This window comes from Natator depressus, chromosome 10, assembly GCF_965152275.1.
Source record: "Natator depressus isolate rNatDep1 chromosome 10, rNatDep2.hap1, whole genome shotgun sequence".
In the NCBI taxonomy this organism is placed as follows: domain Eukaryota; kingdom Metazoa; phylum Chordata; order Testudines; family Cheloniidae; genus Natator; species Natator depressus.
In genome coordinates, this window is record NC_134243.1 from 75,131,004 (window position 1) to 75,155,364 (window position 24,361).

Consider the following 24,361-nt stretch of genomic DNA (forward strand, 5'->3'; position numbering starts at 1 on the left):
AATATAAAATGGTGGAAAGCAAGCATTTTAGGTCTTCTACTCTTGCTCAATTTTTCCTGACATAATTTCTTGTACAGGAGAGAAGATACTTAGTTAAGCTTTTGAAGTCATGTCTAAAAACCAGTTATTGGCTGCTTGTTTATTTAAAAGTGATGTCACTCACAGATACATGCTTTTTTTTTAATATGAGTGATTATGGTAGGCATTTCCTCTACAGCTGTTGTAGCAAGGGGATTTATTAATATTTTCCATATATTATCCACTCTTTCTGTGTGGCCATCCTTGTCTCCTCCAGGGCTCCCTATCCTCCGTAAAGCTTTCAGTGCTGATAGACTATTCTGCAAATAAATTTTATTACCTAACTGGACTGGCCAAGCACTAGCACAAATCCTGCATTGGGCCTGGTGGGCCAATGGATGGCTCAGAAGGACTCTCAGGTTTCTGTGGCCCTAATAGAATGCTGTGACGATATTTATGGGGAAAATCCCATTGACTTCAATGGCAGATTCACATACAGTGCGATAGCAGGAGAGGGCCCTATATTTTTAGAATGCAGAAAAGACCCTGGCTTTCATCCTGCTCCACTGAAGCCAACTGGACATTTGCCACCAACTTCACTAGCCTTAGGACTGCCTCCTGTATCTGTTCCATGGTGCTGTGAGCTCCAAAGGAGAGGAAAACAGCCTCTTGTTGAATTAACATTTAACACAAATCTGTCACACTGAATTCCTGTACCAATTTCCAGCCAGCCGAGGGCTGGGTGTCCTCTTTTTCTTTTTCTCCCATTAAGCTGCTAAGTGGCCGTGGAGTTTGTAAAAGATGCTAGACCAAGAGTGCTGGAGACTGAAGTCCTTTCTTTATTCGCAGAACAAGTACAGTTTGGGCAGCACGAGTGTAGTCTTTCTTCCACTGCCCTGCTAATGTTTCTCATCCCTGACTAGAAGGAACCACCTTAAGGGGTGTGAGAATTAGTCGCCTTCAGTGCTTGAGTGGAGTCCAGTGACTTTTCCTCTTCTCTTTACATAACAGAGCGGTGACCTTCCAAGACATGGGTGCTACTTCTTTACCAACGATACCAGGAAAGACCTTTGAGATTGTTAGAGTGAACCAAGTTAGCTCAGCATGTATAAAGGCCAAGAAAACATAAGGCAATTTAAGGATTATTTTTTGGGACTAATGTAATAACTACCCTTCCTTAAGGCTTGGTCTACACTAGAGCTTACTTCAGTATAATTTATGTAGCTCAAAGGCGTGAATAATCCACATCCCTTTGCGACATAAATTACACTGACCTAAGTGTCGGTGTGGACAGGGCTATGTCAGTGGGAGAGCTACTGCCTCTCGTGGAGGTGGATTTGTTATGTCCACGGGAGAGCTCTCTCCCATCAGCACAGAGCGTCTTCACCAGACGCGCTACAACGGGGCAGCTGCAGCAGTTCTAGTGCAGAGTAGCCCTCAGTTTAACACGCAAATGTTCCAGCTGTCATGCTCTGCAGTCTCAGGTAGCCATGCATTATAATCGTCATAACTGATAGGGAAGGATGTAATTCCATCAAGGAATACCAGTGACAGAAGATCGGTTTTTCTCCAGAACATGTAATGATGTCCTTGGCTATTTGCTTTTGGTACAGTTCATGGCTAGCTGTTCCTCTGACCCCCTCTGTGAGTTGGTCTCAAGGGATCCTCTCTATGGCTTTAGGCCTCTAGTCCTCCTCTCCCTGGGGTGGAAGCTTGCAATTCTCCCGCTCTTAGACCTTGGCATGAGGCTAGAGTCCCTTGCATATCAACCATGATTCTGCAGCAGGCCTGACGGGATTCGAGCCCTGAAATTCTTCCCTTTGGGAGCTGTGACCAATGTGTGAATACAGGGAGATTAAACAGCCTTTTCAAAACAAAGTATTGTTTAATTTCAACAGAAGGAATGCAGCCTCAAAAGAGGAAAGGGGTATTAACACAACAAAGACTCTACTGTTTGGCCTAAAATTTAGGTAGGCTCATCTTATCCAGACACCCCCACTTCTAGAGCTTGGGGGACAGTGTGCACCCCCTCGGATTACCATATTTCAGGTTCCCCAAAAGAGGATACCGCTGCAGTTTGGGGGTAAGCTGGAGGGGGAGTACAGTTAGGGATGCTGGAGTGACTACCTGCAGCGGGGGAATGGACCAATCAGCTGCGGATGCAGGGGAGGGACCAATCGGGAAGCAGACCAGTCTGGGCTCTTTCTGAGCGGCAATGTCTGTTCTGCAAAAATCTTGGACGTTGCCTGTTATTTGAAAAATCCACCCAGACAGAGGATGAGCCTCTTCAAGGGTTGCCCTTTTTATCTTCCTCAAAGTCCCTTGTCTGTTCCAGAACCTGGCCAAACAAGTTTATGCACCCTACCCTGGCGGGTGGGGGCAGGATAGACTTCACAGCAGTTACTCCCTTGTCTTTTAACTATTGGTAAATGGGAGACTATATCTGAGATTTTTGTCTGCTTTCCTGTCTATATGCTGTCTGCTCCTGGTGGAATTAATGCTTTTGTAATTGCTACAGTCCCCCTTTGTGGATGGTCACCAGACTGCTGATTGGACCCAAGCCTTTGGATCACACATGCTTCCAAGCCCACTAGGTCTGGGCAGTGTCCAGGCACTGTCTCTTGGTCTGGCGTCTCATGTACACTCGCAGGGTGCAGACCCCCTGTCTGGAACCCCTCGATGGGAAGATGGGACTCTAGCTACCCTGAGCCCCAAGACCTATGCTCATCCTCAGTGAGCATTCAGAACGCTGCTCAGTTAAACTCCTCAACATGAAAATGAGTGACCACTGGCCTATTCCCAGAGGCCAGAACTGTACCTGGAACCATCACTCATAGGTCCAAACATCCCCAGACATTGGAATCTCAAACTCATGACTTGGGTCCACACATCTGTGGTCTCCTGAAAGGTTAACAGACAGTTGCAACCAAGTCGGATTCTATTCAGGTTGTCATGTTGCGTCGTTCACCATTGTATTTGAGCATTTCAGATGTGTTTAAATGGAAAGGGGTGTGTGTGTTTATTCCAGTGTTGAATCTGGCTTTTATTGTGCCACATACCAAATTTATAATAGGGTGCTTTTTGCTTACCTGCATAAATGGTGACCTGTGTGTGTGTGGAGGGTGGGGGGGCAGCTAGATGGGATTTTGTTTAAATATTTGAAAACAATTTAGCCAGATGTAACTGACACATCCTAGCATGAATAATCTATTCCAGTAATAGTATCTCATGAACCATATGCCAGTGAAGTCTGAGAGTAGGTTTATTTATTTTTTTCTGTAAAGCTGAGCTGTTAGTGCATGTTGCTTTAATACTTTTTAAGATATTTATCTTGGTGTTTGTAGTAAAGCTGGAAAGTTATTATAAGCACAAGTGTGAAAGTGTAAAGTCAAATTCTTCAAAACTAATAGGAAGTATTTCTGTTTAGAGGATAATTGACGCCCTAGAAGACGAAAAGCAATTCCTGATTATGTCCATCATGGATTACCTAAAGGACTACAATGAACTAATGCAGGTGAAAGTGGGACTCAGCCTTGAAGTTGAAACTTACAGGTAAGGATTATAACTGCAATGGGTAGTACCATCAGGAGATGTTTTAAATTACTCATTACAACTCAGACCTGTGAACTACACTGGCCTTTTCCATCTTTAGGGTATAATAGTGCATCAGCTTTTTAAAAGGAAGACACTTGCCCGTAAACTCTTCAGATTTCTTCTCCTCCCAGTGCCCATGCATAATTCCCATTAGAGTGGGGTCTCTGGACTTCTGGGTGCAGTGCTCGGCTTGCTATTGGCTTACTGTGTGATCTGGGTCAAGTAACTTAACCTCCCTATGCCTGAGTTCTCTCATCTGTGTAAAGGAGAAATAATACCTATGTTGCAGGAGTGTTGAGGCTTAATATTTGTAAAGTCCTTTAATACCTTCAGATAGAAGATCATGTAAAAGTGTAAAGTTATTGTAACTATTGTTGTTCTTTATTAATAATGTTAATAGGTATTACTCATGTGCAGACTGCAGACGGAGATTAGAACCTTTGATGTAGCACTTACGTACAGCCATTTTAACTAACAGTAATTATGTCTACAGTCTATGGAACAGCGTGTTACTGAAGCCACATAATCCTCTGAATCCTGGAATTCTAAAAGCTTGTTACTTATTTTGCAGTAAAGTTCTTGGTGCTAAAGGAGCATGCTTGATTACTGTGATGCTAAAAACCAAGTGAATGTAATTGTTCTTACCATATTTGAATTTATGCAAGTACTAGCTGAAGGCTCAGCGTCTGTCAGATTATAATTGATAAGACATAAGGCAGTGTGGATCTTCCATCTGGCAAGTCATAGTGCCAGCATTCAATGTTCAGATTGTTACAGGGTTTGGGTGTGCTGCTTACTGGACCTTTTTTTGTCTCTACCCCTCTCATTTAAGCAGTGATGTTCTTAGCTGAAAGGCATTGTTTCAAATACAAGTTCTGTTTTTGCCAGAGAAGGAAATGGAATAAAGAAGTTAACAGAAAACTCAATTTTCTAAACCAGTGATACTCAAACTGAGGTTTGGGAGTTGCAAGTGGCTCTTTTAATGTCTCTTGTGGCTCTTTGTAGCCTGAGATATTAAAACATGGTGTGATTTAATTATTAACCAATCTAAGTTATTAACCATTCAGAATGCTTTTACTATGTTGTTTTAACTAATGGTAGAATACATGGTCAGTCATTTTGGTGTAAGAATAATATATATATAGTAAATGAAACAATGAATTCATACTACTGTGGCTCTTTTGAGTAATGTTGAGTGCTAATTTGGCTCCTGAACCACAGAGGTCTGAGTATCACTGTTTTAAACTTTACTTTCCACCATCCTGGCTTTTGCTAAGGAAACACATGCTCAGGCCAAGTCTGAGAAGTAAATAGCCATTCTGCTAATAAATCCTCTTTACCTGTGAATCTTTCTAGTCAGTCACTAGTTGAGCAATAGAAAAGCCAGAGCAATTTTGAAATCTCAAGATCTTAAGTTGTTAATTGACACAAGGCACATACTGGTTCAGAAGGGGAAAAAACGTTGATGGATAGCAGACAGATAAAATTTTTATGGTAAAGGTTTTGAGCTTTTCCACTATTAACACTTTATTTTCAATAAAGTTGGCAGATGAAACTTATTCTTTACAATTTGTATTGATTTTTAAATTCACAAGACAACAATTCTTATTGAGTGAACCAAATAACCTGCAAAAGTTTAACATGTCTGACTGCTATCTTATCTCTATGAATCCATAGATTTGTTTATGTTGTGTATTAATGTTTGACACACACAGAATGTATCGTTACAACATTGCTTGATAAGTATTGCTACTACCGTCCTTAAATATTGTGTAATGTTGTTGTGAACTATGAAGCAGCTGAGTTGGTCCAGAAAGTGGTGGGTGAAGTGATCCATACATGTTTGTTAATTCAGAGACAGTTATTTAGTAGAAAGAGCACAGAAGTTAAGTGTTACTAAAAAGACACGGAACTCTTGAGATCTAATCCCAGCTCTAACACCAACTTCATCTGTTGCTTTGGGTTAGTGATCTAATCTTTCTGCCTCAATTTATGCGTCTGCTAAATGGGGTAGTAATACCTTTGTCTCGGTGCAGAAGGCTCAGAGGTGCTGTGACAATTAATATTCACACAGTGGTGTGCATGATGCTGCCCAGACAGCTAGGTGCTCTGACACGTGCTTAGTTAGTAAGTGAACCGGCAGTGTTGCAGCTCTGTAAAAGTCAACTGCGAACTCATTAAATCTTGGAGCCTCTCCAGAAGTCATTTCACGATTACCTATAGTGTTGGCGGTTTGTGTACGGATTCGCAGTCCTCAGGGAGTGGGAAACTGCTTGGCATTGCCTGGAATGTTTTTGTTGTCCGTTGTGGTTGCTGCCTTAGCCTACAGAGACTTGTGAAATGTTCTTTAATAGCTTGTGATTCTCTGTGCCGCCGTTGGTCACCATCTCTGTCTTGCCGGGACCAGACTTCAGCATTTAAACTTACAACTTCCTGTTGAAAGAAACCGTGTTTGGTTGAGGTCAGAGATATGGGACTTCCAGTTTATCGAAAAGCAGTTCTGTCTTATCACTGTAAAGAAAGTTCCTTTAAAATCTCAGGAAGGGAAAAAATTACTTTTTGGATACTCCATGTTTCACACAAACAAAACCACCACCCTTCACTGGGGATTTAATTCCCCCCATCCCAGTGGATGATCTTTCTTCACTCCACTGAAGAAGGAAGATAACTTGGTTCCACCAAACCAACTGTTGCATAAGACTGCTCTGGACTCCTGGTCTTCTGTTGTTATTAAACCAGTTCCTGTAGTAATCCTCTGTACCTGTGATAACCAGGGTATGTGATGTCAGCTTCTTCTCATTCTCATAGAGGAAATCTGCTCCTATCCTTCATTTAGGTACATCAAGGCCCCTGTAAAGACCCATGCTTATCATTCTGAGGTTTCTATTATGAAGTTTCAGTGATTGCTGTGAGACATTCTGTCCTGTGGCATCATGGATTAAGCACATGGTGTTTGGTTTACTTCCTTCTCCTTTGTCCCACACAGCCCAGAGTGTCAGTGTGTCTCCCACTCTGTATTTTTTTTGCTTTCTTTTACAACTCCTAGAGCTAGCATTGCTAAGTAAGGATGAGAGAGTATTTCCACTGGAGCTAGTCATGGCCACTCCTGAACTGGCTGGCCAAAAGGGTCATGTTGCAAGGAACTCCCTTCCCCAGGAACCAAACATACTTCCTTCCTAATGTTGCCAATCCTTCCTGCTTTTATGAATGGGACCAGTTCTGGAAATGGCAGCGGCCATTCCCATTCTTTACCTGTAAAGGCTGAAATAAATATTTTTCTAGTGTTGCACCACATGGTTCCATGCTGTTGAGATCCTACAAAAGCCAAAATAGATTAGACTGTGTAATAGTCTCCAAAGGGAAATGGTGGAAGACACATCGCTTGATACTTAAAACTAGATTGAACAAAATATTGGAAGACCGACTGTTGGGAACGATCTTGCACTGGGCAGTGGAGCATTGTTGCAGCATCATCTTGCCTGGATCCTCATCAGGTGCCCCGTATCTCAGTTTCACTTCACAGTCTCCCTCTGGTTGGTAGGATTGTTTGGTGACTCAGGAGCTTTGAGCCTTCAGCCAAAGGAAAAGTCCTCCACTTTCAGGGCAAATGGAAGGACAACTAAATAGTGAACAAGCCTTTTGCCATCATGGGTCATAGCCCTCTGCCTAGGGTCTGCATTATCATCACATGGCCCCCTTCAGTTGCCAGGAGCTCCTTCTCCCCTTACAATGGGGGCTGACCAGTCTCTACTTCAGGGCTCTGTAGCCCTTCTGCCCTCCACCAGCTTTGTTCCTGGATGACAGCCTGTCACCGCCACTTCCAGGTCTCACCCAGTCCTCTCTCTGTTCCAGGCTCAGAGACCCAATACACTGAAGCAGCTACTTGCTACCAAGTCCAGTCTACCCTGCTTCTTCGTTTCCAAGGCCACTTCCTACTTCAGCCAGACTGCCTTCCTGGTCCCATCTCAGGAGCCCTCCACCAACTTCTTCCAGATTCATTCCCTGGTTCCCTCTCTGCAGGGAACCACTGCCAGTTATTTATGTTACCACCAAACATGTTGCTCCTGCCAGCTCCCTCATTTACCGAGAGTGTTCTGCCTCATATATATCCAAGCAGGCCTGGCAAGCACTCAGTCACCTGCTCTTCTTCACATGATCCCTGTCCTCCAATCCCATGATTTAGGAGGAAAACCAGGCTAGGTGGAACTAAGCCTGAACTCTCTTTAAAGGGCTTACTCAACCTGTGACAGGCCTGGTGTATGTCAGTGGTTCTCAACCATTTCCAGATAATCACCCCTTGTTATAACAGAAAAAGTCCCCATCCCCCACAGCCTGAGAGTTTCAGGACCCCCTCCCATCTAGCACTGAAGAAAGGGAGAGTGGCCAGGACCTCCTGGACCTGATTGCAACCCACCCCTCTCTGGGGTTCTTGATCCCCTAGTTGAGACCCCTTGGAAGAAATGACCGAAGAGGTCTTTTTTGTACATGACTGACTTTTTGTGGTAAGGCTTGTGCTGCAGATCATCACAAATTGTGCACATCTTATTATTTTCAGTACCTTCTCCCTCCTGTCCCACCCCACTTGTGTGCCTCATCCACCTGTTCTCTCTTGTCTTTTAGACTGTAAGATCCTTGGGGCAGAGCCTGTCATGTTCTTTGTGCTTTTACAGCCCCGAGCACAGAGGTGGGCAAACTATGGCCCGCGGGCCTCATCTGGCCCACAGAACCCTCCTGCTCGGCCCCTGAGCTCCTGGCCCAGGAGGCTAGCCCCTGGTCCCTCCCCTGCTGTTCCCCCTCCCCCACAGCCTCAGCTCACTGCGCCACCGGCACAATGCTCTGGGCGGCAGCAGAGCCACGGCCTGACCCGGTACTCTGTGCTGCGCGGGTGGCGTGGCTGGCTCCATTGACTGCCTGTCCCGGTGCTCTAGGCAGTGCAGTAAGGAGGCAGGGAGCGGGGGGGATGGATAGAGGGCAGGGGAGTTCGGGGTGGTGATCAGGGTGCGGGGGTGTGGGTTGGGGCGGTCAGAGGGCAGGGAATGGGGGTTGAATGGGAGCAGGGTTCCTGGGGGGGGCAGTCAGGAAGGAGTGGGGGGTTAGATGAAGCAGGGGTTCCGGGGGCGGTCAGAAGACAGGGAGAAGGGGTGGTTGGATGGGGCAGGGGTCCTAGGGGGGCAGTCAGGAATGAGAAGAAGGGTTGGATGGGGCGGGGGGTCCAGGGGCGGTCAGGGAGCGGGTGGATGGGGTAGGAGTCCCGGGGGGCCGTCAGGGGACGGGGGGGTTGGATGGGGCAGGAGTCCTGGGGAGGCTGTCAGGGGTCGAGAAGCAGGGAGGCTCGGATAGGGGGCAGGGGCCGGGCTACGCCTGGCTGTTTGGGGAGGCACAGCCTCCCCTAACCGGTCCTCCATACCATTTTGGAAACCCGATGTGGCCCTCAGGCCAAAAAGTTTGCCTGCCCAAGCACAATGGAACCCCAACCTGGTTAGCCTCTAGGTGCTAACACACAATAAAGGTTAAATACTGACGGTAATAACCAGGGGGATGAGTTAAAGATTCAGTATTAATTTCCTGACTCTTTTGGTAATAAATTTTCTTAGGCATACTGTTATGTTAGTGGAGTGGGTTTCTGCATTCAGGGTGTGACTTCAAGGAAGTATCTGCACAATTACTTTATAAGGGAGGATTTCTTGGAGGAGCATTTTTCATTGTTTGTATTATGGTAGTACATAGAGGTCCCAACTGAGATTAGGACCCCAATCTTCTAGGAACTGTACAAACACATAGTAAGAGATGGTCTTTGTCCCAAACAGCTTACCATCTAAATAGATAAGAGGAACAAAGGGTAGGGAGAGGAAACTGAAGAATCGAGAGGTGAAGTTACTTGTTTGAGATTACACAGCAGATTGTTGGCAGAGCCAGGAATAGAAGCCAGAGTTCCTGATTCTCACGCTTGTGCTGTATCCACTAGACTATGCTGTTCCTTACTAATTTACTATCTTAAAGTGTAAAAATGATTTTAATATTTGCATTGCATTAAAGTCAGTGAAAATCTATCATGAGCCAAGTCCCATAGAAATACTGAGTCACAGTCCAGTTTTGCTGGGGTTTTTCTCTTTGTTTTCCCATAATAGCATGTTGTCAGTAATAATGTTTTCACATCCAGCTTGTCTCTGTGTGCTGTTGCCATATACAGTGTACTTCTTGGAACTTATTTTTAGTGACTTCATACGTTGCTCCAGCAACTGAACAACTGTTGTTTTAACAGCAGCCAAAAATCCCTAGTCATACTATCCACATTCCTAATTTCCATCGTCACAATTGCTACTTTCAGTGCCTGCACGGTCAGATCTTTCAGACTTTTCTGTAGCATTGGCAGCACCATCCATAGTGCCTAATGAGGAGAAATTTTCTTTGCACTTACAGGATAGAAGAGATCAGATGTTTGGTCTTTGGAGGTTTCTCTAGATTAGGAATAACTAGTCACGACCTTTCCCCTAGTGTAGACGCAGGGTAACATCTTTCATTTTGATTTAACTGGTTGAGCTTGACCTGGGCCTCCTCTCTAGAGCTGAATTTGACTAGTTTAAGTATGTTAACCCGTGTCTACGCTAGGGAAAAGTTTGTGGTTAGCAACTACATGTTAACAAACCCTGACCTAACCTTGCCCTTTTCTTAATCTGTACAAATACATGGTTGCAAAGAAAACCTTACAAAGGGAACTGTCAACTGATGTAGTGTTGTCCTCCTGAATGCGCAGAAAGGCAGAGGTGTAAAATGTCATAGAATCATAGAATATCAGGGTTGGAAGGGACCCCAGAAGGTCATCTAGTCCAACCCCCTGCTCGAAGCAGGACCAATTCCCAGTTAAATCATCCCAGCCAGGGCTTTGTCAAGCCTGACCTTAAAAACCTCTAAGGAAGGAGATTCTACCACCTCCCTAGGTAACGCATTCCAGTGTTTCACCACCCTCCTAGTGAAAAAGTTTTTCCTAATATCCAATCTAAACCTCCCCCATTGCAACTTGAGACCATTACTCCGCGTTCTGTCATCTGCTACCATTGAGAACAGTCTAGAGCCATCCTCTTTGGAACCCCCTTTCAGGTAGTTGAAAGCAGCTATCAAATCCCCCCTCATTCTTCTCTTCTGCAGACTAAACAATCCCAGCTCCCTCAGCCTCTCTTCATAAGTCATGTGCTCTAGACCCCTAATCATTTTTGTTGCCCTTCGCTGGACTCTCTCCAATTTATCCACATCCTTCTTGTAGTGTGGGGCCCAAAACTGGACACAGTACTCCAGATGAGGCCTCACCAGTGTCGAATAGAGGGGAACGATCACATCCCTCGATCTGCTCGCTATGCCCCTACTTATACATCCCAAAATGCCATTGGCCTTCTTGGCAACAAGGGCACACTGTTGACTCATATCCAGCTTCTCGTCCACTGTCACCCCTAGGTCCTTTTCCGCAGAACTGCTGCCTAGCCATTCGGTCCCTAGTCTGTAGCGGTGCATTGGATTCTTCCATCCTAAGTGCAGGACCCTGCACTTATCCTTATTGAACCTCATCAGATTTCTTTTGGCCCAATCCTCCAATTTGTCTAGGTCCTTCTGTATCCTATCCCTCCCCTCCAGCGTATCTACCACTCCTCCCAGCTTAGTATCATCTGCAAATTTGCTGAGAGTGCAATCCACACCATCCTCCAGATCATTTATGAAGATATTGAACAAAACCGGCCCCAGGACCGACCCCTGGGGCACTCCACTTGACACCGGCTGCCAACTAGACATGGAGCCATTTATCACTACCCGTTGAGCCCGACAATCTAGCCAGCTTTCTACCCACCTTATAGTGCATTCATCTAGCCCATACTTCCTTAACTTGCTGACAAGAATACTGTGGGAGACCGTGTCAAAAGCTTTGCTAAAGTCAAGAAACAATACATCCACTGCTTTCCCTTCATCCACAGAACCAGTAATCTCATCATAAAAGGCGATTAGATTAGTCAGGCATGACCTTCCCTTGGTGAATCCATGCTGACTGTTCCTGATCACTTTCCTCTCATGTAAGTGCTTCAGGATTGATTCTTTGAGGACCTGCTCCATGATTTTTCCAGGGACTGAGGTGAGGCTGACTGGCCTGTAGTTCCCAGGATCCTCCTTCTTCCCTTTTTTAAAGATTGGCACTACATTAGCCTTTTTCCAGTCATCCGGGACTTCCCCCGTTCGCCACGAGTTTTCAAAGATAATGGCCAAGGGCTCTGCAATCACAGCCGCCAATTCCTTCAGCACTCTCGGATGTAACTCGTCCGGCCCCATGGACTTGTGCACGTCCAGCTTTTCTAAATAGTCCCTAACCACCTCTATCTCCACAGAGGGCTGGCCATCTCTTCCCCATTCTGTGATGCCCAGCGCAGCAGTCTGGGAGCTGACCTTGTTAGTGAAAACAGAGGCAAAAAAAGCATTGAGTACATTAGCTTTTTCCACATCCTCTGTCACTAGGTTGCCTCCCTCATTCAGTAAGGGGCCCACACTTTCCTTGGCTTTCTTCTTGTTGCCAACATACCTGAAGAAACCCTTCTTGTTACTCTTGACATCTCTTGCTAGCTGCAGCTCCAGGTGCGATTTGGCCCTCCTTATATCTTTCCTACATGCCCGAGTAATATTTTTATACTCTTCCCTGGTCATATGTCCAACCTTCCACTTCTTGTAAGCTTCTTTTTTATGTTTAAGATCCGCTAGGATTTCACCATTAAGCCAAGCTGGTCGCTTGCCATGTTTACTATTCTTTCGACTCATCGGGATGGTTTGTCCCTGTAACCTCAACAGGGATTCCTTGAAATACAGCCAGCTCTCCTGGACTCCCTTCCCCTTCATGATAGTCCCCCAGGGGATCCTACCCATCCGTTCCCTGAGGGAGTCGAAGTCTGCTTTCCTGAAGTCCAGGGTCCGTATCCTGCTGCTTACCTTTCTTCCCTGCGTCAGGATCCTGAACTCAACCAACTCATGGTCACTGCCTCCCAGATTCCCATCCACTTTTGCTTCCCCCACTAATTCTACCCGGTTTGTGAGCAGCAGGTCAAGAAAAGCGCCCCCCCTAGTTGGCTCCCCTAGCACTTGCGCCAGGAAATTGTCCCCTACGCTTTCCAAAAACTTCCTGGATTGTCTATGCACCGCTGTATTGCTCTCCCAGCAGATATCAGGAAAATTAAAGTCACCCATGAGAATCAGGGCATGCGATCTAGTAGCTTCCGTGAGTTGCCGGAAGAAAGCCTCATCCATTCATCTCAGGTGGTTAAGTCTGAAACCTAAAGATGATATTTTAAATGTAAAAATTATCTATTTCACTGCTGATTATTTTAGCAGAAACAGCCAGCTAATGTGTTTATGAAACTTTCTTCCACTCCCTTCAGGAGTTCAGAGCCTTGGCTATCAAGAACTTCCAGCTTCAACCCAACAACTTCTATGATGTAGTTACAGCTTATCAGTGCAAAACATTTGGCATTTCCAAAATGGAATGAGGGGGCAGTATAACATAATACTTAATCCTGCCTTGAGTGCAGGGGATTGGACTAGATGACCTCTCGAGGTCCCTTCCAGTACTGTGATTCTATGAACATGAATAAAACAGAAGGGTTACTGTACTGTGATTACATTGTTCAATTTGATATTTAAATAAAGCTACCACAGAATTTCAAGTCTGCTGCACCAGAGTACTGCAGAGTTTAGGTCTAACTTTTGGGGAGGCATATAATTGGGGGAAACGGGCATCAGTTAATAAAGAACAGAAAGAGGAACTTATTTCACAGCAGTATAGGAGTGTGTTGGCAGTGCAGGGGAAGAAACAGCAGCCTTGGAATGACATAGGAAAAATCTGCACATTGATGGTTGTAGGATTTACTCGAAATTTTCCTGTCCATATTTATTTGGCCTCCATTTCTAAAAATTCTAGTAGCACACAGGATGCAGCCTTACTGCATGCATTTTGTAGATGATACATTGGCAGATAGAGAAGTTTTTTGGGTTTTTTTTCATCTGCAATTTCTATGCTGATTCTAGAGGGTACCTTTAGGGCCCTGTGAGCATCCTTCCTTAGAAAAAAAATTTGATGATGAAATGTGTGTAACTCAGCATTCCTAAGGGAAGATAATTGCTCCTTAAAAACGTATTGAATCTCAGCTCTGTTAATTTCAATGGGACTTGTTCCCTAGGGCATGTTTGCCTCAGGGTAGCAAAACATGCAGGGACAGGATGAGTTTGTGCCTGATTGTCAGACTGCCAGTCAGAATGAGCAAAATATTGGGATGAGCAGTGGCCAGTGTGTCTCTATATGGTGCGTACTAGGTGCACTATACAGTATAGACCCAGGCATGGTGGCCAGGTGAAAAAATTCTATGCTCTTCTTCTCTAAGACAATTTTTTAAGTTCAGTCTAGTATTCTCAAGGAAGCCGGCTGAAGGCTTGCTCCCTAAGGACAGCTGTGTTTGTCAGTAAGATAGGGGATGCGGTTTGGCAGACTCTGCAGTGTACTGGTGTCCTGAGGATAGGCAGCAAGTGAAAGTGATGGATGCAGATGTTCAACAACAGATAGTTGTGACTTTTTCCCCTGTTTTTTTGCTTCTGGCATAACCCCTTTATTGAGAAGCCAAACAAAATGTGTATTCTGTTTGTTTCTGGTAAATGACTGTTGAGCTAACACACATAGCTGGGCTGCGGAGCCTTAACAGGGATAAAGTTTACAGCAGCCCTGGTTTCTTAAAACCATGCAGGTTATTTTAGACATGGGGGAGGAAGTGCCAAAAAGAGCGAGAAGAGAACGCTGAGAAATGGAGAGGAAAGATGAATCGGCCTAAAAATCTAGCAAGATAACTATTGTCATAAAAAGAGAAGGAGGACTTGTAGCCCCTTAGAGACTAACACATTTATTTGAGCCAAGGTGCCACAAGCACTCCTTTTCTTTTTGCGAATACAGACTAACACGGCTGCTACTCTGAAATATTGCCATAAAGTAGTTACCCAAACCGTTTTTGCAAAATATATTGTGCTGATTTCAGCTTGATGATTTTACTTCATTATCTGTGCATTACTGAGAATAATTACCTTCTCTAGTTTATTTAGAGCTCTGTTTTCCTTAGCATCGGTCACTATGTTTGAAAGTGGAAGTAATACTCTTTTTTCTCCTGTTCATTTGTGATGGTGCTTTGCTACCAAACTTCTAAAGTATATTATAACTATTCTTTCTCTTCATTTTAATCGAATGTATTTGTGTGTGTGTGTGTGTGTGTGTGTGTGTGTGTGTGTTACAGAACTTTACTAGAAGGGGAGAGCAGCCAATGGATGATTACGTGGATTGATCAGCAGGGGAGAAAAATACCACAAGGTAAAAAAGCGAACATTACACTTAGACATCTAAATGTAGGTTTTAGTCGTTGTTTAATATTTTTTTTTCCAATGAGTCAGTGTCAATTTCTTGTAGTGTATTTTTAGCTGTGTAAAGCAAAAAATGAACTCTGTGAGCGGTTTCTGAGAATCAGAGAATCAGCTCTCCTGGGAACCGCAGCAGGGAAAGGAGCAGAACATGGGGCCACCGGGGGGGCCCCACGCTGGCAGCTGCTCCGGGGTGGCTGTACCGCCCCCAGCCCTGCCCTCTGGTGGGGCTGCTGTACAGAGGGAGGAGACCCTGCGTGGAAGGGTAGGGGGCGGTACGGCTGCGCCAGAGGAGCTGCCGGCTGTTGTGCTCTGCCTGTGTCTTTCAGATACGCCGTACCAGCTATAAATATCTTGCTGGTACGGCACACCATACCGTACCACCCTACTTGCACTGCTGCAGGTATGCTTGAAAGTGAATTGACATTATTTCTTCATAAATATTTTAACATTACGTTAAGATATCTAGATTATTGCATGCCACTGTTATTGTACATAGATTATTTTTATATTTTACATACAAGACGGTATTTTAATTTTTGCTTATCTACACTCTTCTTGCAGGTGTCAGAAATACATCTTATGACTACCCTAATAGTTACTCAGCATACCGAGAAGAAAAGAAAAAGAAAAGCTTTCCGATTATCAAGAGTGCTGACACTAGACATAAAACACCAGTAACGAATATTCGCAGCTCTGCACTTTATTCAACTCAGACAAGGCGTGGTGGACCATGGACAACAGATAGTGGAAAAGTTTTAAGAAAAGATATTCTTAATTCAGAATATCATCCATCAACCACTATTGAAAAGGATGCCACTTATGAAAGAATTATGAAGGACCATAGAGAGTTCAAAACCTTTACTCCCACATACGGTCTTTGGGGAGACACTAAAATTCAGCGAAAAACATTTCCTGAAAGAAAGAGAACAGAAGCCACAACTACTTCGGCAGTTTCTTTTTCAAAAGAATTGACAAGTGTTCAAAGTTCAAACAAGGACCACAAAGTTGACACAAGGTCAGGTGTTTCTGAAAGTACAAGAACAAAACCAGATAATTTTACTAAATTTTCATCTTACGAGCTGAATTCCAATTTTAAACAAACCAAATCCGAACAAGCCCTAGATGACACTCGTACTATATTGAAAGAAAAAACAGAAGGAGACAAACCAGTTAAAGAGGGGGAAAATGGCTTGTTAGAAGAAAAAAATAAGCAACCAGTCAACGAGGAAAAAATTATTGTCCTGGAGAAAAAGGAAATGGATGATAAACCCACTACGGCAGAAAGAAGTGTTAATTTTGGAAAGACTGAGGTTAAACCAGAGCAGAAAACACACATAATGGAAGACATGATTATTAATGATAACAAAAAGATTTTTTCAGGAGTCAGGAGTAAGGAAGATAGCACTGCCAAAGAGGAAAAAAATGTTACATGGGAAGAACAAACCAGAGTACATAAATCAGCCAGAGAGGGAGAATTTTTTCTCCCTGATGCAAAGATTAAAGAAGATGAATTAACCAAAAGTAATACAAATGTGTTCTTGGAATCAGTAAGCAAGGAGGCTGTTGAGATTCCCATCAGTGTTGAAATGTATACTCCAGACAAAATATTGCAGAACAGTAACACAGAAATAACATTTCAAGGCTTTAAAACATCTGTAGGAAGAGAGACAGATGAACGGACAATTAAACCTGTTGAAATTCTCAATGTGAATGTTTCAGAAAAAGAACCCAATTTGGAAGATGAACATGGAATTAGTGACAAAAGTAGCCCTAGAATGGGTACTTTGTCAACCGAAAACATAGCAGAAACTATTGTCGCTGATATTCTTAAAAGTTTTGTTCAGTCTTCTGGTTCAGAAACAACTCCACATACAAAAGTAAACTACCATGAAAAGAAAAAACATGATGATGAGAAAGAGATGACTGAAATCACAGTACAGTCTCAAGTTCAAGAAGAAATATCGATTTCTGATGAAGTTGATCTTGGAAGTCTATTAAACAAGGAGGGCAAAGTGGTTCTGGAAGACGCTAAGGGAATTCCATCCACAGATGTGATAGAAGATCTAATAAATGTTCGCCTGAAAGGAAGGGACCGTGTAGGCAAAGTGTCTGTGAATGTTGAGATTGTTGAGGAGCCACTAGACTCCGCAACTGATGAAAGGAGTGAATTTTCAGCACCATTTGAAGTAGAGGAAGTAGAGGATACCTCACCCAGCATGGAGCGGCATTATGGTGATGAGGGGGAGCAGACCATCACAGCTACAGCTGAAGATTTTAAAAAGAAAAAACAATCCAGTGAGATCCTCACCCATGTGGAAGAAGTAACCGAGGCAGACGACTCAGTTGATGAACAAAGATATTTTGTATCTACTCCAGATGATTACCCTTTGGGTCATGGAAAAGATGAGGACTCAGTGTATGGGCAAATTCACATAGAAGAAGAATCGACTATTAAATATTCTTGGCAAGATGAATTTTTGCAGGGCACACAAAGAAGAAAAGATGATAGCTTGAGCTCACCAGAACAAACATATCAGGTTGTGGGAGAGGAAGCAAGTGCCTATGTTTTAAATGAGGAACATCCAAAAGGTGAAGCATCACATGCAGAATCCATTGTTATTGAGAAAGAGATTAAAATACCACATGAATTTCAGGCCTCAATAAAGGGGCTTTTATTGAAGGAAACCAAGGACCCTAAACAACAGTTGAAAGAGGCATTGGAACAACTGGAGGGGAGTCTTCCAGAAAGCGTGAAAGAGGAACTAGCTGCATTAACGAAAGAAAATCATGCTGACTCCAGTAGCCTGGCAGTTGACATCAAAAAAGTTGAGCAAACTAATGAAGATGGTTTAGTGACGATTGTGGCTGAAGTCAATCTGTCCCAGACCCTTGACACTGATCAGTTTGATATTGCACAGCTTGGTGGAGTCATCACAAGTGAGATTGAGAAGGTGTCACTGAAGTCCCCAAAACAAGAGGGCTTTGATGAACGTAATGACCCAGATTTGGAAAGATGGACTCATGGTAAAAGCAGTATAGAAACAGACATTTCTCCATCCAGTAATAAATCCACTCCTTGGGCTAGCCAAGGGGTTTACAGCTCATCCAGTGTAAGAAGTAATGATGGCATGGAATATCATTCCACTGAACAAGTTATTCATGAAGGTCCAGTTTCAGAAGCTATAGAATTTGATAATGCAGAAGAAGTCTCTCAGTCACAGATATCGACTGATATTAACAAATCTTTAAGGCATATTAAAATAGGTCCAACAGAAATTCGGAGAACTGAGCAGGTCATATACGAAGGGCCCATTTCTGAAACTCTGGAACTTGGTGGTAGGGGAGACCTTGTTTCGACAGAAGGCTCATTGGATATTGGTAGGTCTGTGAAGCTTTTTAAAATGGGTCCTAAGGAAATTCAAACCACTGAAGAAATCATTTATAAAGGGCCTATTACTAAACCTGTAGAGGTAGATGAACCTGAAAACCTTGCTCAGCCACAGGTTCCAACTGATGTTAATAGGTCCATGAGGCATATCACAGTGGGTTCACCGCAAATTACTGAAGATCTCATTTTCAAAGGGCCCACTTCAGACTCTTCAGAGCTCAATAGCTCAGGGGATCTCTCTCCTATGGAAGGATCAACAGATACCAACAAATCAGTAAGGCACATTAGATTAAGTCCAAAAGAAATTCATACAGAACAAGTAATATTTGAAGGGCCCATTTCTGGAAATGTGGAGCTCAGTGGCACAGGAGAGCTTTCTCAGACAGGAAGTTCAATAAGGCACATTAAATTAGGACAAAAAGAGATTCATTCCACTGAGAAAATCACATACGAAGGGCCTCTTTCTGAAACAGCAGAGCTTGGCAGTACAGGAGACAGCTCTCATGTGGAGCATAGATCAGATACTAATGCATCTATCAGGCATATTAAATTAGGTCCCAAAGAATTTATGACAACTGAACAAATCATCTACAAGGGTCCCATTTCTGAACATCTGGAGTTCAGTGAATCGGGAGACCATTTTCATTCAGAAGGGTCAATAAAGCACATTACATTAGGTCAAAAGGAAATTAAAACTACTGAACAAGTCATATATCAAGGCTCCATTTCTGAATCTCCAGAGATCAGTAGTGCAGGAGAAAGCCTTTCGGAGAGTGAAGGAAACTCAGATATCAATAGATCCATCAGGCTCATTAAATTGAGTCCCACAGAAACTCATACAGAGCAAATCATCTTCAAAGGACCCATTTCTGAAACAATGGGCAATCATTTTCAGACAGAAGGGTCATCAGAGAGCAGCCAATCTATAAGGCATATTAAATTAGGACCCCAGGAAACATCTTTTAGTTTTCAAATGGATGTAACTAATGTGGCGGGAATGCCTGTGGTGGAAGGGAGAACACAAGCAGCTACAGTCACTGTATCAAGTAGGAAGGAGCCTGATGTCAGACAGTCACAGGTTGTGGTTGAAAGTGACCAGAAAGACACTGACGGTGAAAGTACCAAAGAAGCAAGTGTTTTTCCTGATGCTTCCCAGGCTCATGGGGAACAAGTAACAGAGAAGTCAGCATTTGAAAAAAGTGTACAACTGCAAAGACTTGTAGACCAAAGGTCAATGATTTCTGATGAAAAGAAAATTGCACTTGTGTATCTAGACAAAGAAGAAGAGGGGGAAGAAGATAATGATGGAGACTGGTTCTGAAAGGACGTTTTAATATAACCTTGCTTATCAGCTTGTTCATCACAGAGATTTTTGACTGCCGTCTTTTTAAAAGGAACTGTCCCACTACTACACCAACATTGGACTGACACATTTTAAATCCAAGCCTCAATATATTCACCATCCTTTCCCCTAATTTGTGAAAGTTCTTTAAGGGAGGGCTCCCTCTATTGCAAATTCTTTTTTCACTGACCTGTTTCTAGTTTCTTCAGTCTCCAGGACAGGAAGTTTCTGCTGGAGATTTTTCAGGATCTTGTTTTTTTTTTAATTTTTATATTGAGCTAATCCACAAGTGAGAGTCTGAACTGGATTTTTCTATCAACTTTTGAACGCTGTGTTGTACTGGGATACTTAAAGAATTCAGCACTTCTGTTTAGATTTCAAAGTATTAACCACAGGCAAAATGAGTCACAATAACTCTATTGGAAGAATATTAGAATAAGGCATACAGGCAATTGATTTTTAAGTTCCATTTTCATGTGCTCATGTACAATAGTAAAATCTTAGGAAAAATTAAACCATTACAACTATGAAGTAAAACTCTTTTTAAGCAAACCACGCATAGCAAAAATTTATGGTAACCTTTGTCACCTTTATAGTTAGAACCAGACACAATAAAGCAAAGCAGTAAGACTACATCAGTCATATTGTTTTCAGGAAAATGTTTGGTTTGCCTTTACAAAGTGTAATATTTTTAATATTTTTAGAGAGAATCAGTAGGCAAATGGATAAAAACCATAGGCTAAATCCTAGTTACATTGAAATCAGTGGTAAAATCCCTCCAACTTCAAATACTCTACATTGTGATATGTGAAATGACTAGTCTCAGTATATAGTACTGTTCTGATGTTAGGAATTGCAGGTACCTAAGGAGAGTGGGATGGCATATACCATACGGTATAATGCCTTCACACAATGGGATTAGCTCAAGTGTGGTTCTTCTCTGACAAGTGACTGAAAAAATGGCATTTTTTTTTCTAACTGTATATTCAACCTAGCACCTGAAAGTCACTCGTCACGGTTCTTTCTGACTTCTTATCACCAGTAATAGATTTTCTTGGGCCACACTCTGCCTTCAGTTACAGCACTTGAAATGCCATTGATTTTACTGTGTTTGCTCAAGTGTGTAACTGAGGAGCATATTTCAGTCCTGCAAGTAGAATTGAGTTAATTATTTGGGAGCTCAATCAAGAATAGAATCCAGCTCATTCTCTGGTAGCTGTACTACTTCTGCAGTGCTAACAGGAGCAAAAAGAGTAACAAAAATTTATTGTTGACACTAAAATAAGATCTGACTCTGGGTTTGTCTACTCAGCAAAAGCTGGGCAAGGGCTAACCTTGAGCTAGCTTGAATCCTGCTAGCCTGTTAACGGTAGTGAAGACCGTGCAGCATGGGCTTCAGCGCGGACTCGCAAGCTGAGTACCTACCCAGGGTCTCTGCCGAACTTGTTGTACCTGTGCTGAAGCCCGTGCTGCGCTCTCTTCGCTGCTGTTGTTACCTGTGCTAGCTGGATTTAAGCTAGCTCGGTAGGCTAGACCACGCACAGCTTTTGTTGTAGACATACTTCTGAATATACACAGAGAGTTAGATACACTGTACAGAGTAAGAAGCTGCCATTTTTATACAGACATGCTCTGAAAGTAGAACCACACGTTCAACCCAGACAGCCCTATTGTGCCAGACTATTACCCTTTAACTTTGAATTCCTTTCTTGTGGTTTGGTTTTGGTCACAAGCGCAATGTTACTTAAACATAGTTTGTGTTTGTTTAACGCAAATTACAATCCAACTAAATTATTTTATTGTGGTGTGGCCTTCATTAACTTCTCAGTTTCTTTCGTTTCAGTAGAAGTTAGATTTTTTTATAAAAACTGACTACTACTTTGCAGTACTGACTTAAATGTGAAGTGGAGATAGATGACGTATAGTTTAACATCTTAACCTACTTTTCATATGAGACAAACTAGTGTATTAGGATCTGCCTTCATTACCAAGATTGAGACTCTACCAGGTATCTTCAAGTAATTATCAGCATTTCAAGCTTTAAATATAGGGCTTTGTCTGCACTGCAAAATTTTGTATCTGTTTTCCAGCACTGATGCGGTTACAATGGTGTGAATGCAGTGTCTTCAGCACTGTGTGTTCTGAGATTGTTCTCTGAGCTGGGAAGAGAGGGAGCAGTGGCCCTAGTGCTGGAAACAAATACGATGTCTAGTAGTGCAGATGCATCCAAGGTGTGCATGCCACATTTATTTTATGTTCTTAATCACATAACGGATATATTTGTCAGAATTATTCATATATGCTTCTGTAAAACATACTTTTGCTACCATTGACAGATAAGGGGCTCATGAATGATTACAGCTCAAAGAAGAGCTTAAAATTCCATTGCCTTAGTCTATCCTCTCTGGAACAGGGTTTTAAAAAAAAATCTAAAAAAAAAAAATGCATTTTTAGATTTTAAAAAATTCCTATATGGGAGTTAGGCAAAAATTTTCAAACTGGTTGCTCAGTTAGACATGTAATTTCATACTTTGATAGAATTTTATTAAAATATTTACTTAAACATAATTTAGGTATCTAATTTTAGGCACATAGGTTTGAAAAGTATCAGCTTTAGTTTTCTGCATATTTGGTTTGAAGTTGAAACTTAAAAAAAAGCTCTCTTAAAATAGACATAAGGATAGCTGCAGAATATGTATTCTCCTGCCACAAATAAGAAGGCCAATAATATCAACCCGATTTATTGATGCCTCATGGAAACCTTTGAGACCTATTTTCTTTAGAAACAATTCTACTGATGCTAGATTGTATTTATCTTCCATTGTTCAGAGAATTAGGACATCAGGTGAAGGACAAACCGGCAAGGAGTAAATGAATGATAAGTTCCTGTTTTATACAGATGTCCATAGTACTGAAGGAGAAGAAAAAAGAGACCATATCAGTATTGTTTCTAAATAAAATGTTTGCAAGGAGGCACCAGCTGCTCTTTAAAATGTCCTTTAACAGCACTGACCTACTACATCTGATAAGTTATACTGAAATGTATTTATGTTGTTGGTTGCTTTAGTTGTTTGGAAAGGAAAAGGTTTGTTTCATAAATGTAAGTGCTTTAATTCTAGATTGAATCAGAATTTTAATCTGCTGCTTGAAGAGTTTAGGTTTGTCACAATGAATTGGAAAAGCACAGTAACATAGTCATTCCAATGGATGAGTCCCCTCAAGCCATGAAAACTAGGAGGTTTAACGAAAGAAGGATATAAGCCTTGAAGAAGACTGTGTAAGCAGCATATTCTCCATTTGAATCCCATTAACACGAGCCTTATGTCATCGCCTTCAGTGTTACTGAAAACTGGGAAAGAGCCACAGATCTATTTTATTTTTTGCATGACAACCACCTTTGGGTAACGATTCTTTCAGGAAACAAAGAGGTAGTGACTTGGGCCCTGTTGTTGCAATTTGATCTGTGCAGATTCCACCTCCATCTGGATGTGTTAGCACAGTGGTTTTCAGCCTGTGGTCTGCGGACCCCTGGAGGGCTGCAGACTGTCTAAGAGGTCCATGAAAGGGTGTTATCATAGAACAGTGGTTTTTAACCTGGGGTCTGCAGACTATGTCAAAGATTTCCAAAGGGATCCGCACCTCCATTCAAAATTTTTCAGTTGTGAACCCCTAAAAAAAGTTGAAAACCGCGGTGGTAACAGAATCCAGGCCTTAGTTGACATGCTTCTATTCCTAGCCAGAGCAAATATAACCTACTCCTCTGAGGTGTTTTTTTTGTTTTTTTTTGTTTTTTTTAAATACTGACACATGCCCTATTTAACAGCTTTGTGTGTAATTACTTTATTGATAGCATGGAGCTGGAAGGATTGATAACATGGCCTCAATCAGCACACAGTGTTGAAGCTTACTCATAGAAACTTTGCCGTTTTTTTTTTCACTAAATACAAATAAGGTAATTGCTGCATTTGAATTTAACAAATAGAATTTTGTTAAAATGTAACTACTAGTTTTATTCAGTAGGAGTTTGTATTTATATGCTTGAAGTAGTTTACCTCAGAAGTGGGGGACTATATTAATCTTTAAACATGTACACTTTTGGATTTGAAAGCAAATAAAATGGGAGTATACACGTGTAAGAAGAGAGATATATGAGAGAGCTACAGCTCTGTACAGATTGATGTTTTCTATAGCAGGTGTTTAAAAGACTGTAGACATGTTGAAGCAGGGTTTGTTGATGTCAGCTATGAGACTTTGCAGGCAGCTTGTGGTATGGTCATTTATGATGCAGTCTGCGTTGCTGTTGTGGTTTCATGATTTTTGCACTTTTTTCACATTCAGTATTAAACAATGAAAAAGAATGTGTATATGCTTCTTTCTCCTCCTTCCCCCTCGCCCCCCGGTTGGTATTGATAAGTCCCCATTAGCAAAGGAAAAAGAAATCAAAGTTTTCATGTCTCATGCTTTGAGGTCTCTCTGTATGTTCAGATCCATGAGCCCCTTTCAGTTCAAAGAACACATGCTTTCATTCCAGAGTATGAACTGCCTGTATCACTATGGTGGCAGGGACGGAGTAAAAACACAGCAACCAGTTATTCCTT

The 24,361-nt window shown here is 42.5% G+C and overlaps 1 protein-coding gene across 1 annotated transcript in view; it reads left to right on the plus strand.

Annotated features, from left to right (window-relative positions):
- SYNM (synemin) overlaps window positions 1–24,133 on the plus strand; it is a 30,883-nt gene extending 6,750 nt beyond the window's left edge. Inside the window, exons 2-4 of the mRNA XM_074966525.1 lie at window positions 3,446–3,570; window positions 14,910–14,983; window positions 15,595–24,133. Coding sequence (XP_074822626.1) covers window positions 3,446–3,570; window positions 14,910–14,983; window positions 15,595–19,742 — 4,347 coding nt within the window. The 3' untranslated portion in view covers window positions 19,743–24,133. The remainder of the gene's footprint in view (window positions 1–3,445; window positions 3,571–14,909; window positions 14,984–15,594) is intronic.
- The last annotated feature ends 228 nt before the right edge of the window (window positions 24,134–24,361 follow it).